This window comes from Carcharhinus amblyrhynchos, chromosome 10, assembly GCF_965287045.1.
Source record: "Carcharhinus amblyrhynchos chromosome 10, sCarAmb.v2.hapA, whole genome shotgun sequence".
Lineage (NCBI taxonomy): Eukaryota > Metazoa > Chordata > Chondrichthyes > Carcharhiniformes > Carcharhinidae > Carcharhinus > Carcharhinus amblyrhynchos.
In genome coordinates this window covers 85,507,315-85,526,682 of record NC_137333.1, presented here as the reverse complement: position 1 = coordinate 85,526,682, position 19,368 = coordinate 85,507,315, and the positions used below count along the sequence as shown (strand labels likewise).

The following is a 19,368-nucleotide window of genomic DNA, read 5'->3' as shown; positions in this document are numbered from 1 at the left end:
AGAGACCACTGGGGTAAATAAACCATTTAGGACTGAGAGGAGGAGAAATTTCTTCACTTCAAGAGTGGAAACCCTGTGAAATTCACGACCACAGAAAATAGTTGAGGCCAAAACATTGTTTGTTTTCAAGAAGCAGTCACATATAGTTCTTGGAGCCTAACGGATCAAGACATCTGGGGGAAAGTGAGAAAAGGTTACTGACTTGGAAGATCAGCCATGATTACAATGAATGCTGGAGCAGGCTCGAAGGGTTGAATGGCCTACCACGCTCCTATTTTCTATGTGTAATATAAAATATTAACTTATAACAACATCAGAGGTGTTTCTATATGGAATTTTTTGAAAAGAACACAGTTCTGCTCAGCAAAGAACACCAACTTAGAGCAGCTAATTATGCTGCATTTCCAAAGAACACAAGCTCCTTTATTCGGAGCCCTCAGAGAGAAGTCACATGATCCAGCTCTTGAAAGAAAAAATACTGAATTTTGAATAGTCAGGGATACTGCCACAGGGACTGCAGCCTTGTGCTGTCTCTTTTTCTTTTGAAACCTCTCTCAAAAGACTTCATTGGCTGCAAACCAAATTCTTAAAGAAAAATTCTGAACCAACCAGGCATGACCGTAGAACCCACTGTTCCACTGGGGAAAAGGACCCTTCAACTGTAAGCAAGTCTCTAGGACAATATTTTTCTCTGACTTTACTTTCTAATTGGAAAAATCTTCCTGAGATCTGATGCTCCGCAATTTTATTTCTTTTGAGCATACTTGGGAGGAATTGTGTGTTGTTTTTGCGATAGTGGGTGGTTGGACATAATTGTATATTTTAAATCTTCCATGAATTGTTTCTGCATCTTTACCTGAGTGAATTTTAGAAATAAAACTGTTTACTTGTTCAGTTAAGGAACCTGACTTAAGAAATTTCACTGAATTATTTCTTGCACCGAGCTCCAAATATAGTTAAATCATGCAATTCCTACAATACAGAAGAAGGCTATTTGCCCCATCAAGTCTGCACTGACAACTATCCCACCAAGCCCTAACCCCATATTAACCATGACACTTAAGGGGCAATTTAGTACGGCCAATTCACCTAACCCGCACATCTTTGGACTGTGGGAGGAAACCGGACAACGCGGAGGAAACCCGGGGGAGAACGTGTAAAACTACATACGGTCACCCAAGGTTAGAATTGAACACGGGTCCCTGGCACTGTGAGGCAGCAGTGCTAACCACTGTGCCACCGCAATATATATTAATTTGGCAGTGACACCTCCATTTTAAATTCAAATTTGGTTATACCAACTCAGGAATGTGTGTTGAAAACAGGTGAATACCTGTGTATGTGACCTGGCCCCTCTGTACAAGCTCTATTTCTGTAAAAATCTACTCCATCACAAGCTCTGGGAAAACCCGATGTTACTGTCTTATGATTGCTAAAAGACCGAATTAGCTGATCCTACACAATTAAATCTGACCATGACCGAGGCATCGGATTCAAAGGTATTCCCCCCTCAGCAGAGGGCAAGAGAGGCAGGTCCGACTGAGGTACTCAAAAGGGAATTGGATTGCTACTTGAAAAGAATGTGAAAGTTACGGGGATAAGGCAGTGGACTGATACTGGGTAAAATGCTCTTTCAGAGTGCCAGTATAGAGGGGCCAAATGGCTTCCTTCTACACTATAAAGGTTCTGTGATTTCTGCCAGGCATCTGGCAAACAAGGTAAAATGAAAAATTCAAAAGAAACAAATTTTTGTCTTCAGTATTTTAATGATTCAATTAGAATAGCACTTTAAAGATTATCCTCCAGCAGCTTCTTCAATTCACCGACCCAATCCGGCTCATCTGTTCCTTCAAAATCCCTGTAACAGTAAAAAACAAATGGATGTCCAGCAGTAATCTCAAAAACTTAAAATAATATGATGCAGCATTGCAATATCTCTTTTATCAAACCTGGATCTTAACAGGACCAGGAGCTGGGATACAACCCAAATCTATCCAACCTCTCTTTATAACTTAAATGTTCCATCCTAGGCAGCATCCTGGTGAATCTCCTCTGAACCCCCTCCAGTGTGTTCATGTCCTTCCAATGGTGTGGTGACCAGAACGGCACACAGTACTCCAGCTATGGCCTCACCAAAGTTCTATACAACTCCATCATGGCCACGCTGCTTCATCAGGAGCAGCGAATGCTCTGAAAGCTAGTGGCTTTTGCACCCAAATAAACCTGTTGGACTTTAACCTGATGTTGTGAGGCTTCTTACTTTGTAATTCATTGCAGTGTTAATGTAAGCCTACTTGTGACACTACTAAATAAACCTAAAAACTTTAAAAACTTATTGAAACCAGCAGGAGCTCTCTCCATGTTAATTTTTCAAAGGCTTGAGTTGGAGTTTCTTAAGTATTGTGATGGACTACTGGAATTAAACAATTACACGAATCAATTGCTTTTTGAGGGTTAATCTTCTCTAAACTTGTTGCCGCTGCCTTTGTAAATGTCTTCATTGTTATGTGCTGAAGTAAACTTTGATAACTTTTAAACGTACGTGTCTTCATCATCGGATCTGGGTTCCAACCTCTCTGGATCCAACTCAATAGTTCCCATTTCACCATCAACGTCATCAGTGTTTCCAGTGGCAGCTGATAGTGGGCCAATGAGCGGGTTTCCTGACGCTAAAGGAAAGATAGTCATTTCAAAAGAGTCAGTTATTTGCTTTCAAATGTCAATTACAAAGGATCAATTTCCAATATATTGCAAATATTTAATATACAGAAGACATTCACCTATACAGACCGAACTTATTGACTAGTGTCACAAGTAAGCTTACATTAACACTGCAATGAAGTTACTGTGAAAATCCCCTAGTTGCCACATTCCACCACTTGTTCGGGTACACTGAGGGAGAATTTAGCACCTAACCAGCACATCTTTTGAACATAAGAACATAAGAAATAGGAGCAGAAGTAGGCCATCTAGCCCTTCGAGCCTGCCCCGCCATTCAATAAGATCATGGCTGATCTGTCGTGGCTCAGTTCCACATTCCCGCCCTCTCCCCATAACCCTTAATCCCCTCGCTTATCAAAAACCCATCAACCCGCGTCTTAAAAATATTTAGCGAGGCAGCCTCCACCACTTCAACGGGCAGAGAATTCCAGAGATTCACCACCCTTTGAGTGAAGAAGTTCCTCCTCAACTCCGTTCTAAACTGCCCCCCACTTATCTTGAGGCTGTACCCTCTAGTCCTACTGTCCTTTCTGAGCGGGAAGAGCCTCTCCACCTCTATCCTATCCATCCCATTCATCATCTTATACGTCTCAATGAGATCTCCCCTCATTCTTCTAAACTCCAACGAGTACAAGCCTAGTTTATTCAGTCTCTCCTCATAGCTCAACCCCCTCAACTCCTGGACTGTTGAGGAAACCAGAACACCCAGAGGAAACCCATGCAGACACATAGAGAACATGCAGACTCTGCACAGGTAGTGACCCAAGCTGGGAATAGAACCCAGGTCCCTGCCATTGTGAGGCAGCAGTGCTAACCAACGTGCCACTGTGCCTCCGTTGAGTAGTTGATTGGATCTTTGCCATTCAAAATGTACACAACTGACCTGTGGTCTATTTCTAACATGCACTAAATACAATGGGGGAGGGGGGGGTGAATTAAACTTTGTCATACTTCTGCCACACGTGCGACAGCAATTCAACCAGCTGTTTTATTCCCTCCCTGATTGTCTTTTGGCTACCATCAAAGTCAACATTCACCACCTATGTTTCTTATCTTTCACTGTGTTAAAATGCTTCTACTGTAATCAATGCTCCTCAGGAACTTCCTTTCATCTTTCCTCAATAATAATTGTGCCATTATACACTATTCTCCTCTTTGGCTTCACTTTATTAAAGTGAATATAGAAGGAGAGGGATTTGGCTTCACTTTATTAAAGTGAAGCCAAATCCCTCTCCTTCTATATTCTATATTATTTGCAGGTAGTCACAAAATTATCAAGTATTTATCTGCCCCTCTTGTACAACTTGTATGTTTTTAAAATTCAAGTTTTCAGTATACCATCATATAATCACTGTCTCATGATTTGCATAATCTTCTATCGCACTCTTTACAATCATGCTGGTATCTGGTACCACAGCCTTTAGGCCTTGGCCTTCATCATTCAATAATTTCAATAGTTCAATATTGTTTTTATGTCCATTTTCACCATAAATGCAACATTTTGATTTATCAACCAAAATTAGCTTTCCTTCCATGATTAGATTTTTAAAACTAAAACTTACTCTGTATTACCACATGCTGCAAAACCAAGTCATTCACAGATTCTATAGTCAGATTGATGGGGCACAAGACTCCAGCGAGAGAATACAGCATGTCCAAAGCCCCACACCAGCCCTACTGGAATACTGTACATCTGGACATGGAAGTACAGCAAGAATATACAACATCAGGACAACTCGGATTTGGCTTCTGAGCTACAAGGAGATGTTGCAGCAACTAAGCATGTTCATTTTGGAAGGGATTAAAAACTCTCATTTTCTTCATAGAATCCCTCTTCATAGAATCCATCAAGTCTGCACTGACCACAATCCCACCCAGGCCCTATTCCCTTAACCCTACATATTTACCCCGTGAATCCACTGACATTAAGGGTCAATTTAGCATGGCCAATCAACTTAGTCCGTACATCTTTGGACTGTGGGAAGAAGCTGGAGCACCCAGAGGAAATCCATGCAGACACGGGGAGAATGTGTAAACTCCACACAGAAAGATGTCTCACAACACCAGCTTCCTGTTGGACTTTAAGCTGGTGTTGTGAGACTTCTTTCTGTTTTTACCCCAATGCAATGCCAGCATCTCCACATCATAAACTCTACACAGAGAATGACCCGAGACCAGAGTTGAACCTGGGTCCTTGGCGCTGTGAGGCAGCAGTGCCAGCCACTGGGCCACGATGCTGTTTCTTAAAAAAAAACATACAAGTAAATAAAGCCTTACTGCAAGTTTGACCTAAAGAGAGCTACAGTAAGGGGACATATAGTCAGCTCACAATAAGTAGATCAATTAGATTTAACAACTTTACAGAGAATAAATGTACAAGCCACTCAGAGAACTGAGGAAAGCAGGTAGGATCAAACGATTTGGAGCAGTTGGAGAAATGCGCAGTACAAACATAAAATACCCTGAATGTTGGTATTCTGAAATTAAAACAGAACAGTCAGCTAGTATTGTGGAACTGTACAGAGAGAAACAGAATCTGATGAACGATCAGATACCTCCAACACAAAGCAAATGAGGTCTACAAGCAAGAGATAAATGCCTGTTTTAAATGTTTAGAGAAGTGCTGGGTGGCATGGTGCCTTATAGCACTTGGGACCCAGGTTCAATTCTGGCCTTGAGTGACTGTCTATGTGGAGCTTACACATTCTCCCCACGTCTGCGTGGGTTTCCTCTGGGTGCTCCAGTTTCCTCCCACAGTCCAAAGATGTGCGGATTAGGTTGACTGGCCATGTTAAACTGTCCCTTGGATAGGGCCTAGGTGTGATGCAGACTCAATGGGCTGAATGGCCTCCTTATGCACTGTAGCAACTCTAAGAATGTTTGTTTTAAACGTTGGACAAGGTATATAGGTGGCAATGTTCTCTTGGGCATCTGCATTCCTATGTACAACATGGACACACTTCTTTGGCTTAAAAGGAAATGCCACTGCTGGGATGATCCTATTTCGACAATTGGCATGATCCTGGAGTAGCATATTGCTGGGCATGGCCAATTAAGAGACAGCTATCCACCTCCAAGAGCTGCTGGTAGTGGCATCACTGATAACCAAGGCCGGTGCTGAGGATGCAACACAGGGAGAGGGCGTCTCAATGGCGAGATGCCCTCAAAGAATTGTGAATTTGGCTGGGGCCAGGCAGTTAGGCCTTGGTGATTGACTGTGGAGGTGAAGGTAGTGGTGGCACCATTGTTCCTGGGGGAAAGGGGGCTGGCATCCACAGGCTACTCAGTGACTTTATCCCACTATCAGCTCTTGTTTAGTCTTTAATGCTATCATTAGTATTTCCTTTGTCTTGTGCCCATGACATCTTTGTCAATCTCTCCTTCGCACTGACCTGTTCCTGACCCACTGCCTTCACCTCCTCTCCACATTTCTACCTGTCTTCAGTTCTGAAGAGTGATAAGGACTCAAACTGTTAACTATTTTTCTTTCTCCACAGATGCTGCCAGACCTGCTGAGTTTATCGTGCATTTTCAATTTCAACATACATAGAACCATACATAGAAACTAGAAGCAGGAGTAGGCCATTCAGCCCTTCAAACCTGCTCTTCCATTCATTTTGATCATGGCTGATCATCGAATTCAATACTCTGGTCCTGCCTTCCCCCCATGTCCCTTTATCCCTTTAGTCCCATGAGCTATATCTAATTTCTTATTCAAATCACACAACACTTTGACTTCAACTACTTTCTGTAGGTAGCAAATTCCACAGATTCACCAATCTCTGGCTGATGGTCCTAAAAGGTTTACCCCTTATCCTCAAACTATGACCCCTAGTTCTGGGCTTCCCCACCATCAGGGACATTCTTTCTGAATCTGCCTTGTCTAATCCTGTCAAAATTTTATAAGTTTCTATGAGATTTCCTCTCACTCTTTGAAACTCCAATGAATATACTCCTAACCGAATTAGATTTTCCTCATATGATAATCCTGCCATCCCAGGAATCAGCCCAATAAACATTTGCTGCACTCCCACTTCAGCAAGAGCATCCCTCCGCAGATAAGGACATCGAAACTGCACACAATACTCCAGGTGTGGCCTCACCAATGGCCTACACAATTGTTATTTCAGATTCCCAGCATCCGCAGTATTTTGCTTTTGTTTTATTTTCCAGTTCCTTGGAAAACATCAAAGAATAAAAATCCTCCCTGTATAATAAAATCACCGCCCAGAAAATATGGAATTCGTACAATTGTGCAACACCTTAAGCACAAGTTCTCATGTGAAGCGTGGTCTTAAAGTTGTACAAAGCAAAAATGGAAAAATCACTGGTAAAGAGTGTACTCGCATTTTGATGGAAGGATTATACCCACAATCTTAACCTGGTTTTTCTCTGACTGAACTGTTTGCACTTGCAATGTTTTGTTCTTGTTTCATACTTCAAACATCACCATTTATTTTCCTTTTATTCTATCTGTACTGCTGCTTGTTTTGTTGTTTTTTTTATACCCAAAAATGTTCTGGGTCGATTTTACTCATTAAGATGATTGATGTGAGTGTCGGATAACAGAGCAATGGTGTCAACAACAAGCATACCAGACTGGTGTATATTGCAGGCCACAAATGATGTATACTACATTCTGTCCCAGTCTGCCTTAACCACATTTTAACTTAAAAATATAAGATTACAGGTTCATACCAACTAAATAAAATGTTTACTCATGTCTTTGCCTTGGTAAAGAGGTTGTTCTGCTGGAATATGTTGACAAGTTCATAGTTAGCATGTGGTATACATTCAAAAAACTGTTGAACCTCTACAGTAGTGAAATACTAATAGGAACATAGGAACTAGGAGCAGAAGTAGGCAAATTCAGCTCTTCGAGCCTGCTCCGCCATTCAATCAGATCATTACTGATCTCTCCCTGGTCTCCAATCTACCTCCCTACCTGTTCCCCATATCCCATATCATTTTTTAATTAGAAATATATCTATCTCCTTCTCAACACTATTTAATGATTCAGACTCCACCGCGCTATGGGGCAGCAAGTTCCACAAATTCACCACGCTCTGCGAGAAGTAGTTCCTCCTTGTCCCAATTTTAAATCTAACGCCTCTCAACCTATACCTGTGACCTCTTGTTCGAGATTGCCCCATAAGAGGTCTACATTTACTTTATCAATCCCTTTTAAAGTTTTATATACCTCAATCAGATCCCCTCTCATCCTTTTAAACTCCAGCGAGTGCAAATCCAAACTATAAATCTCTCTTCTTACGTTAACCCTTTCATCCCCGGAATCAATCTAGTGAACTTTCTCTGAACTGCCTCCAATGCCACCACTTCCTTCCTCAAAAAAGGAGGCCAAAACTGGACACAGTACTCTAGATGTGGTCTTACCAACACCCTATACAATTGCGTTGAGTAGGGTACAATGTATACTAGATCCAACTTTAGAGAATAAATTGAATCAGTCCACCTTAAATTCTGCTGCAGGGGAACAGGTTTAGCTTGCTGGAAAAAAACCCAAATAGTGAAAAAAATAGTGATCTTTAGAATTCTGCAGTGTGTCTGATATGAAGTGAAAATATACAGTCAAGTAATGTTAGAACTAAAAACAGATGCAGTCAGTCGACATGAATAATTTAACAACCGGCATACGAAGATTACCCAATGGGCTAGTAAGCCAATTAATTTTTAATACAACTAGTCCATCTCTCATTATATTGCTTACAGATGAAAAGAAAATGTTAACGCATTTTTCCACTTATGTAACTGTCTTTTGAATACCAGGCTCCTGTCTGTTACTCATTTTCTTGTCCATGTTTATTCAATTCCTTTTTGCCTTTTTTTTATATGCAGGAAGCGAAGAAACATTCAGTCCTTCAAATCTGTTCCGTCATTCAATTAAATCATGGCGGATCTGTACCTGAACTTAATTTACATGTTCCATATCCCTTGATAATCTTATTTAACAAAAATCAAATCGATTTTAGCCTTGAGAATGTCAATCAACAGCTTTCAAGGAGAGTCTGTTCCTGATTTCCACTAAACATTATGTGAAGAAGTACTTCTTAACATCACGCCTGAACTGCCAAGGTCTAATATTAAGGCTGTGCCCCCTTGCACTGGGTTCCACCACCAATTGAAACAGTGGCCAGGATTCTCTTAGTCCACTGCACTGTTTGAGCAGTAGAGCGAACTGGGAGACAACAGCGGAAGGGCCTTTCGCAACAGGTGTCTGGCCTGTCACGAGTTTCCCAGGCGCTTTTTTTTAGCACAAATCAGTGCGGAGCTGATTAGCGGGCCTGAGATGGGAGCCTCCAGGCCCACTAGCGTCAACACCAACCTCTGCTGGGAATGGTTCCCATCAGTGGGGCTTGCAACTGCTCCGCACTAACAGGGAACAGGCGGATTCACCCCACTGGTGGGGACAGAAGCCATTGAGAACTCCAGCAGGTAAGGGACAAGGTGGGGTTGTCTCTTGGGCAGTACCAGCCTGGCAGTGTTAGCCTGGCACCCAGGCACTGTCCAAGGGGCAGTGCACAGCCTACCAGGCACCTTGGCACTGTCCACTGGGTAGTGCAAAAGGGTGGGGCAATCGGTGGGGAGGTGGAATCGGCTGCCACTTTGCAAGCGGGATCAGTGGGAAGGGAGGGAGGAGGATGATCCTGGCTGGCCATCGGGTTGGGGGAAGTAGGTTTGGGTGTGGCCATCACCGGGGGGGTGGAGGGGGGGACGGTAGATCAGAGATCAGGGCTAGCCCAGGGGAGAGATAGGGGCTGTCCCAGAAGAGATCCGGTAGGCCAGTAATCTGGGGTTTAGGGGCTCAGGAAGGTCAGCAACCAGTGGAGTGGGGGGGAGCCAATATGCCAGTAGTCAAAAGCTGGCAATGCCAGGGTGCGGGGGAGGGGAGGGGGGTAGGTACAGTGCACATACGCTGATCCCCGCACTGACAGTTCGGTGCATGCGCAGCAGTATACTGCCTACCTCAGTAGTGGGATGAGCCCCCCCGCCCCGTTCTCCCACCATTGGGCATTTAGTTTTGTTTTGAGAGAATTGCGGCTAGTTTCTCTATATCTGTAATTTAATCTTTTAATCAATTTGATTACATCATTTAGACTATCCCTCAGTCCTTCAAACTCGAGGAACCGCAAACATACTTGTGCAACCACTCTTCAGAACTCTCTGAGATAAATGTGCTCTGGCCTCTTCAGCACCCCAACTTTAATCGCTCTGCTATTAGTGGCCATGCCTTTGGTTGCCTAGTCTTCTGGAATACCTTACATCTTACCTTATCTTACAATTCCCTACATCTCTCCAGGTCTTAATCTTCCTTTAAGACACTCTCTGCAACCTCTTTTTTTAACCAGGCTTTGGGTTGTCAGTTTTGTTTTATAATGCTCCTGTGTCTTTTATTACATTGAAGGTGTTTTTATATAAAGACAAATATTTGTTGTTGCACGACACTGCTTCATATTGAAATAGTTGCTTTAAGAGCTGATCATGTGACTTGATAGCGATGTCGTTAGGGTGTTGTAGAGGCTGTTGTTTCACTTTCAGTTTGTACTCTGCAGTGCGAAGAACATCTTTTTCAGTAAATCTGTTGCTGTTAGTTCAGATCTATGTCTGCAAATTACGAGGGGGGATTTCTCCGGCCATCCAGCCGTGAGTTTCTCAGCGGCAGGAAGTGGCACATTGTTCACTGGCGGCAGGATTCTTTGGGCCTGCAGCTGTTAACGGGATAATGTCACCTCACGCCATTGGGAAACCCACGGCAGGGGGTGCACTGCCAGCGGGACCAGAGAATCCTGCCGGCATGAATGGCCGGAGAATCCCCCCCCACATAAGAACATAAGAAATAGGAGCAGGAGTAGGCCATCTGGCCCTTCGAGCCTGCCCCGCCATTCAATAAGATCATGGCTGATCTGTCGTGGCTCAGTTCCACATTCCCGCCCTCTCCCCATAACCCTTAATCCCCTCTCTTATCAAAAACCCATCAACCCGCGTCTTAAAAATATTTAGCGAGGTAGCCTCCACCACTTCAATGGGCAGAGAATTCCAGAGATTCACCACCCTTTGAGTGAAGAAGTTCCTCCTCAACTCTGTTCTAAACCGCCCCTCCTTTATCTTGAGGCTGTGCCCCCTAGTCCTACTGTCCTTTCTGAGCGGGAAGAGTCTCTCCACCTCTATCCTATCCATCCCATTCATCATCTTATACGTCTCAATGAGATCTCCCCTCATTCTTCTAAACTCTAACGAGTACAAGCCTAGTTTATTCAGCCTCTCCTCATAGCTCAACCCCCTCAACTCCGGCATCAGCCTAGTAAACCTCCTCTGCACTCCCTCCAAGGCCAAAATATCCTTGCATAAGTACGGCGCCCAAAACTGCACACAGTACTCCAGCTGCGGCCTCACCAATGCCCTATACAGCCGCAGCAAGACCTCCCTACTTTTATATTCAATCCCCCTCGCTATGAAGGCCAGCATCCCATTCGCCTTCCTGACCACCTGCTGCACCTGCAAGCTGGGTTTTTGCGACTCATGCACAAGGACCCCGAGGTCCCTCTGCACCATCGCCTGCTGCAGTTTTTCTCCACGTAAGTAATAATCCTTCCTACCATTATTCCTACCAAAGTGGACCACCTCGCACTTGCCAACATTAAATTCCATTTGCCAGTTCCTGGCCCATTCGCCCAGCCTATCTAGATCCTTCTGCAGACTCTCCACACCCTCTGCACAATTTGCCTTTCCACCAATCTTGGGGTCATCAGCAAATTTCGACAGCATACACTCGGTTCCCTCCTCCAGATCATCTATATAAATGGTAAATAGCTGAGGCCCCAGCACCGACCCCTGAGGCACTCCACTCGTCACCAACCGCCAATCCGAATAGCACCCATTGACCCCCACTCTCTGCCTCCTATTTGACAACCAGTCCTCTATCCCCGCTAACACCCTACCCCCAACTCCATGTCCCCTGACCTTCTGCAATAACCTCTTGTGAGGTACCTTGTCAAACGCCTTCTGAAAATCAAGAAAGACCACATCCACCGGCTCTCCTCTATCCACCGCCCTAGACACATCCTCATAGAACTCCAGTAAATTTGTCAGACACGACTTCCCCTTAACGAAACCGTGCTGCGTCTGCTCTATCAAGCAATTCCCCTCAAGATGCCTCACTATTTCCTCCTTGATGACGGATTCTAACATTTTACCTACAACAGACGTTAAACTAACCGGCCTATAATTCCCCGCCTTTTGCCTTCTTTCCCTTTTGTTAAAATCCACAAACCTTAATGTAACATTCACTTTTCTTGATTGTAACAAATCTGCATTTTTCAGAAGTGTGTCTGGGGTGCAGATTTGGGAGTAACCATTGGAGGGGCATTTGGGTGTTGGGATCTGGAAAAGATAGTGACTGTCACCATGGTTAATTAAAAAAAACGCAGTGCACAAGGTTATCTGGGCACAGACATAAAGAGCATGTCAGGAGTAATGACAAACATGCATGTTTGATCTAGTGACAGGCAAAGAAACATCTCAGAGGTAAACACCACAGAGGTAAATAAAATATAGTGACACAAGGCTCGGGGAAGTATCCAAGCTTGAAATAGCCCAAGGACTTGAGGGCAACGCTACTTGAACTAACAAAATTTATTGGTGGCATTGAAAGAAGGGATAGGTAGGTTTTAAGTTTTATTTCTCCAGAATTATTTGCTATTCATTTTGCTATAAAAGTTTTATTTTTGAAAGATTTACAACGTCCAAGGACTCACCATGATATTAGAAATCTGCATGGATTTTCCCTGGGTGCTCCAGTTTCCTCCCATAGGTTAGGTGGATTGGCCATGCTAAATTGCCCCTTAGTGTCAGGGGGACTAGCTAGGGTAAATGCATGGGGTTATGGGGATAGGACCTGGGTGGGATTGTGGTCAGTGCACTCTCGATGGGCCAAATGGCCTCCTTGCATGATTCTACAATTCTATGCACTGTATGATTCTATGGTTCCTTTAGTAAAAGTTTTAAAATTTATTTATTAGTGTCACAAATAGGCTTACATTATCACTGCAATGAGGTTACTGTGAAAATCCCCTCGTCGCCATACTCCAGTGCCTGTTCAGGTACTCTGAGGGAGAATTTAGTATGGCAATGCACTTAACCAGCTTGTCTTTCGGACTGTGGGAGGAAATCTATGTAGACACGGGTAGAACATGCAGACTCCACACAGAGGGTGACCCAAGCCAAGAAAGGAACCCGGGTCCCTGGTGCTGCAAAGCAGCAGTGCTAACCACTGTGCCGCCATACTGCCCCATAAGTAGCACAATAGTTTGTTTTTCAGTAAATAAGATTTGAAATATATTTTTCTATTTTCATTTCAATGATTCTTAAATGTAAGCCATACAACATAATCTGAGCTCTGCAGATATGCTGTAAATTATTTTAATCATAGAGAGAGGTAACATTTTTAAAAAGTATTGTTAATAAAAGCTGCATGCTCCATCTGGTGGAGAAAATACATAAGTGAATCCATCCGTGTATTTTATCTTTCCATATTGTGATCTCATACATAATACCTTTGGTTTGCACTAATGTGCAAATTTATAAACTACTTTATTTTGTATAAATACAGTTCGCACTACAATATTTAATGCACACATTGCAAATATTCAAACATTTACCAGAATACATTTTATACCATCAATTAATGTGCTGTGTCATATGTTGTTTTTAAAAATTAGGTTAAGTTTATCAGTACTAAATTTGTAAATGTATAACCAGGTGGTTAGCTGATTTTCAGAGGAATGTATTTAGGGAGGAAATCTTGAAGGTTTTAATGGGCCTACAAGTGGATACATCTCCAGGTCCAAATGAGATGTAGCCCGGGCTGCTGTAGGAGGCAAGGAAAGAGATTGCAGTGGCTCTGACAATAATTTCCAAATCTTCTCTGGCCGTAGGAGAGGTGCCAGAGGACAGCTAATGTTTAATTCCAGAAGGGAAGTAGGAAAAAAACAAAAAATTACGGGCCAGTGAGTCTAACTTCTGAGGTAGGGAGATTATTGGAAAAAGTTGTGAGGGATAAAGTTAACCTCCATCTGGGGAGGCAAAGATTAATCAAAGATGGTCAGCAGGATTTTGTCAAAGGGAGATCATGCCTTACAAGTATTATTGAGCTTTTTGAGGAGGTGACTAGGTGTATAGGTAAGGGTAGTGCAGTTGATGTAGACTACATGGATTTCAGTAAGATTTCTGACAACGTCCCACATGGGAGGCTGATGAAGGTGGTATGAGCCCATGGGATCTGGGCAGTTTAACCAAACTGGACTCAAAATGGGCTTAGTGGTAGGAGGCAGGGGGTGATGGTTGTGGTTTCTGTGACTGGAAGCCTGTGTCCAGTGGTGTTCTGCAGGGATTGGTCTTGAGTCCCTTGTTGTTCATTGTATATATTAATGATCTGGATGCGAATGTAGGAAGTATGATAATTAAGTTCACTGGTGACACTAAAATTGGTGGTGTGGTAAATAGTGAGAAGAAAAGCCTTAGATGACAGGACGATATAAACAGGCCGGTTAGATGGACAGAACAGTGCCAAATGGAATTTAACCCTGAAAAGTTTGAGGTGATGTATTTTGGGAGGAATAACATGGCAAGGGAATGTAGAATGAATGGCCAAACCCAAAGAAGTAAAGAGGATCACAGAGATCTTGGCATGCATGTCCACTGATCTCTGAAGGCAGTGGGACAGGTAGATAAGATGGTTAAGAAGGCATTTAGGATACTTGCACTTATTAGTTGAGGCATTGAATATAAGAGCAGGGAAGTTATGATGCAGTTGTATAAAATGCTGGTGTGTGCAGCTCCGCTTGCCAGACTATAGGAAGGAAATGATTGCACTGGAGAAGGTGCAGGAGGAGTTCACCACGAGTTACCTGGGATGGATCCTTTCAGCTATTAAGAGAGACTGGATAGACGGAGTTTGTTTTCCTTTGGGGCAGAGAAGGCATTAAGATGTATAAAGTTATGAGGGGGATAGCTGGTGTTGATAGGAAGGAACTTTTCTGCTTAGTAGAGGGGTTAATAACCATGGGGCATGGAGTTAAGTTAAGGGTTAGGAGATGTGAGGAAAAATTTTTTCACCCCAGAGGGCAGTGAGAATCTTGAACTCATGGCATGAAAGGATGATAGAAGTGGGAACATTTAAGAAGTATTTAGATGAGCACTTGAACTGCCATAGTATAAAAAGCTACAGACCAAGTGGTGGAAAATGGGATTTATATAGATCGGTGCTTGATGGCTGGTGCGAACATGGTGGACTGAAAGGCCTCTTTCAGTGATGTAAAACTCTAAGACTTTAGTGACACAGAGTTACAAATCAGATGTATTAAAGATTTACTGACTACTGGGAAAACAGAAAAATCATAGAAGCTACAAAGATTCTGATATAAAATTATAAAACCAACAATAATTTTACCATTTATATCAAAGTTCATTGAAAATAATTTTAAAGCCATGTGCTTACCCCCTTTATCTATTGTGTAGGTCTTAAAAGCCAAGTTGGCGTTAATGTTCTTTAAGAAATTCAGTACTGTTTCAGGAGGGTGTTGGCTCCACTGTTTGCGAGGACCCATTTTATGATACGTTTTCATGTGATTACCTAATAAATATCAACATGTTAGTGTCATCAAATAACTAAGAACTTTCCGGGTTTGAAAAAATCACTTTGCAAAATGTAAAACACAAGGAAAATAAAAGTTACCGCTGTTAAAGTCTTCAACAGCCATACTGGATGTCAGTTTTGCATTTTCAAGTATATTTAACACGGTATCGGGAGGAAATTCATTCCATTGCTTGCGACCGGCATGTTTGCCACTTTGGATTATCACATGGTCCCCCTTTGGTGTTACTGGTAATTAAATAAATGACAGGGTAACAAACCATAATGGGAACGTGCACAAAGGCAGAACTTCTGAAAAAAAAGTTATTCAGTTCATCAGGCTAGTTAATTACGCAAACTGTGTACAATTTTATTTTACATGGATTCTAATCTTATTGTTTCAAATCATAGGGACAGCATAAGTTCTCCTTGTGATAACCAACCTGTGTACAATCAGTTCAGCTTGCCACTATTCAAATGCGTACAATAATTAGGGAGGTACGGTGGTTAACACTGCTGCCTCACAGCACCAGGGATCCGGGTTTGATTCCTGGCTTGGGTCACTGTCTGTGTGGAGTCTGCACGTTCTCCCCCTGTCTGTGTGGGTTTCCTCCGGGTGCTCCAGTTTGCTCCCACACTCCAAAGATGTGCAGGTTAGGTTAATTGGCCATGCTAAATTAGGTAAATTAGTGTCAGGGGGACTGGCTAGGGTAAATGTATGGGGTTACGGGGATAGGGCCTGGGTGGAATTGTGGTCGGTGCAGACTCGATGGGCAGATTGGCCTCCTTCTGCACTGTGGGATTTATAATGTTGCACTTCCAACATTATAAAAGCCACAATAATAGAATCAGCAACAGGAGAATAAGGACGACAAGACGTAAAAGTGCAAAAGATCAAGTATATCATTTAAACTACTTGCAATTACGAAAATAATTTTATGAACAGCATCAAAAGAATGTAACATGTTCATGTCAGGGTTAGCATCAGAATGAGAAATAAGAGCAAAAGCTTTCCCCTTCATGAATGTTGCTGGTCTCAATGCCAGGTGAATTTGTTGCATTTGGAAATATCATATTGGAAGTAGCAGCAGCCTTTACACTTTGAAGAGTTATTAGAAACATAGAAAAACTACAGCACAATACAGGCCCTTCAGCCCACAAAGTTGTGCCGAACATGTCCCTACCTTAGAGATTACTAGGCTTACCTATAACCCTACAGCTTACTAAGTTCCATGTACTTATCTAAAAGTCTCTTAATAGGAGTCTCTTACTATAGTTATTTTACCTTCCATTTGAGAAACTGTTTCTTCTAATGTTTTTTCAGCTAGGTTCCTGGCAATGCTTTCTCCTTCTGCTGGGTTCCACTTTCTAAGACTTGCTGGTGCCTCTGCAGTTTTCTTAAAAATACAATATCACATTTCAAAAGGAAAAGGAGAAAGATATCAAACTGAAACACCACCACTAATAGAAAAAACAAGGAATCAATTATTCCTACTGACCTGAAGTACTGGAGTGTGATAATGTTGTTGCTACTTTATAGATTGGTACCATACTGGTCTCAGTACATACATGGCATCTAATTTACAGTGTTTCAGCTCAGGTTCCAAAATCCAAGAGACATAAATCACCTTTAGTGCTACCCATCTCTTCTAATAATTCATGATGTGGAGATGCCAGTGTTGGGACTGGGGTGGGCACAGTAAGAAGTTTCATAACACCAGGTTAAAGTCCAACACGTTTACTTGGAATCACTGTTCTTATAATTCAGCAGCACTGACCCAATATAGCAATGAGACTTGCCATCTTATGGCAGAATGTAGAGCCTGTCATTACATTGGTTGGGATTTCCACTCCCTCCCACCCCGTGGCATGTGTTCCATTGGTGGGGATGTCTCATCATTGGCCACCAGCAGAATCCTCCAGTCCCGCCAAAGTAAATGACCCTTTCTGTTGACTGCCAGCCCCACAGCCAGGGAACCTGGGGGGTGGCAGGGGGGTGTCTTTGGCAGGACTGGAAGATCCCACCAGCGGGGAAGGGCAGGTAAACCCTGACTTTTGGGGCATAAAGTTCCCTTTTCTACTGATTAGAGTAAATCCTCCCCTCACTTTCTGCCAGTAAACTCAGTGATAAATAAATCCTAGGGTGTGTATGGGGCAAGTCTAAACTGCACATAGTGAGCAGTGTGGTTTGCTGCAGTGGTTCTCCAGGTTTTACAGGAACTCACAGGTATGCTGACCACACTAAGTGTGATCTCGCCCTTATTAGTTGAGCAGTAATGTTTCCAAATCATGATGGTGCTTTTCAACAGCCGGAGACAAGTTAATCCATTTGGAGGAATCTGATTAATAATAGTGGTGTGAAGAATAAGCATGCCCAGGCAAGGATACAGAATGGAATTGATGAGAGAATGTCCTAAAGCATCTCATGATGCACAGCAATCTTTGGGAGTCAACTGATTATTATATCAAATGTGATTTTTTTTTACAACTATGGGTCTCAACTGAGCTCAAAAGACATGTTGAGGCAGCAAGGTGGCACAGTGGTTAGCACTGCTGGGATCCGGGTTCAACTCTGGCCTCAGGTGACTGTGTGGGGTTTGCATATTCTTCCTCTGTCTGCGTGGATTTCCTCTGGGTGCTCCGGTTTCCTTCCACAGTCCAAAGATGTGTGGGTTAGGTTGATTGGCCATGCTAAATTGACCCTAGTGTCAGGGGATTAGCAGGGTAAATATTACAGGAATAGGGCCTGGGTGGGATTGTGGTCATTGCAGACTTGATGGGCTGATTGGCCTCCTTCTGCACTGTAGGGGATCTATGATTCTATGACATGGACAATATAATTTTCCTTCTTTGTAGTTTTTCTTACTTCCAAAGTATCTCCACATCTCTTCTCAAATGTAGATTAAAAATGTGCCTCCAGTACTTCAACCAAACAGTCACTCTTGATGTGCAGGTTCAAACAATGAACACCAAGTGGCTACTCAAACAGGGACATAAATCCTTCACCGGGTTGTCACAAACGCACATTTTCTTACAGGGATCACATAATAATACGTAGGAGAGGGAATCACAGCCACAGTGAAATTCTGTTCTAACATTTAAATGCAATCTGTACCTTGCATGTATTTAAATATTAGAGCATATTTACCAATAGTTCATACAAACCATGCATTCACTTCCACCTGCGCTGGAGGAGACATCTTCACATTTACTTGGTACACTGGCTGAAATGGATTGAAATTTGCAAACTTGTGTATGGATTAACTTTGACTTGTTGAGTAGAATATTGTACAGCATAATTTCCCAATAAATGTTGTCTGAAATTCTTTTAATACCTTTCTGCATTGTCCTGGGCTTATCTCGTGCTGCTTTCTTCCTTTTGGCTGTTACTTCACAAAACTCCTTCTTTACCATCTAGAAAAGCAGATCAAACATAACGAACACAAAAATAAAGCGAGAGCTAGGGTAATAAGAAGAAAGAAATGCAAATGTGGGATATTGCGGATAAACCCCTAAATGTTTGAATTGTACAGGTCAGTCAGCAGCCAAAAAGGGTAAGATATTTCATAAATACCTCTTCATTTAAAAACCAGTGAATTTCTGCTCACCTCAGGTGATAAAAACTTGCTAATAAGCTTTGCAAAGCAACTCCTAGCAAGAATGGTGCTGACAGAAGGACGATCCTTTGGGTTTCTTTTGAACATCTGTTTTATGATGTATTGCAGTTCGTAGGAGTAATGACTTGGAATTGGAGTGTAGGACCCTTTGCAGATTTTCAGGATGAGATTCTTCCAGCTATTGGACTGGAACTGGTAAAACAGGGAAAAAAAAATTATTTACTTTCAAATTATAAAAATGAGATTTACCTTTTCACAACATAACTCAAAGAACAGCGGCTGATACAAGCAGGGAGTGACGTCAGTAGATTTGCAAGCATGCTCGTGCCAACTGGCATGCACAGATCCAGTGAGAACTTTCACAAAACCAGGTTAAAGTGC

At 42.6% G+C, this 19,368-nt stretch overlaps 1 protein-coding gene across 2 annotated transcripts in view; it reads right to left on the bottom strand.

The window, feature by feature from the left end:
* Positions 1-1,759: 1,759 nt before the first annotated feature.
* Positions 1,760-19,368, bottom strand: part of nek3 (NIMA related kinase 3) — a 31,447-nt gene continuing 13,838 nt past the window's right edge. For both annotated transcript variants that reach the window (XM_080197514.1, XM_080197515.1), the window contains 8 exons: positions 18,979-19,179; positions 18,706-18,784; positions 18,536-18,594; positions 16,656-16,767; positions 15,473-15,619; positions 15,236-15,370; positions 2,543-2,669; positions 1,760-1,858 (listed from right to left, as the gene is read on the bottom strand). In XM_080197514.1, coding sequence (XP_080053640.1) covers positions 1,789-1,858; positions 2,543-2,669; positions 15,236-15,370; positions 15,473-15,619; positions 16,656-16,767; positions 18,536-18,594; positions 18,706-18,784; positions 18,979-19,179 — 930 coding nt within the window. In that variant the 3' untranslated portion in view covers positions 1,760-1,788. The remainder of the gene's footprint in view (positions 1,859-2,542; positions 2,670-15,235; positions 15,371-15,472; positions 15,620-16,655; positions 16,768-18,535; positions 18,595-18,705; positions 18,785-18,978; positions 19,180-19,368) is intronic.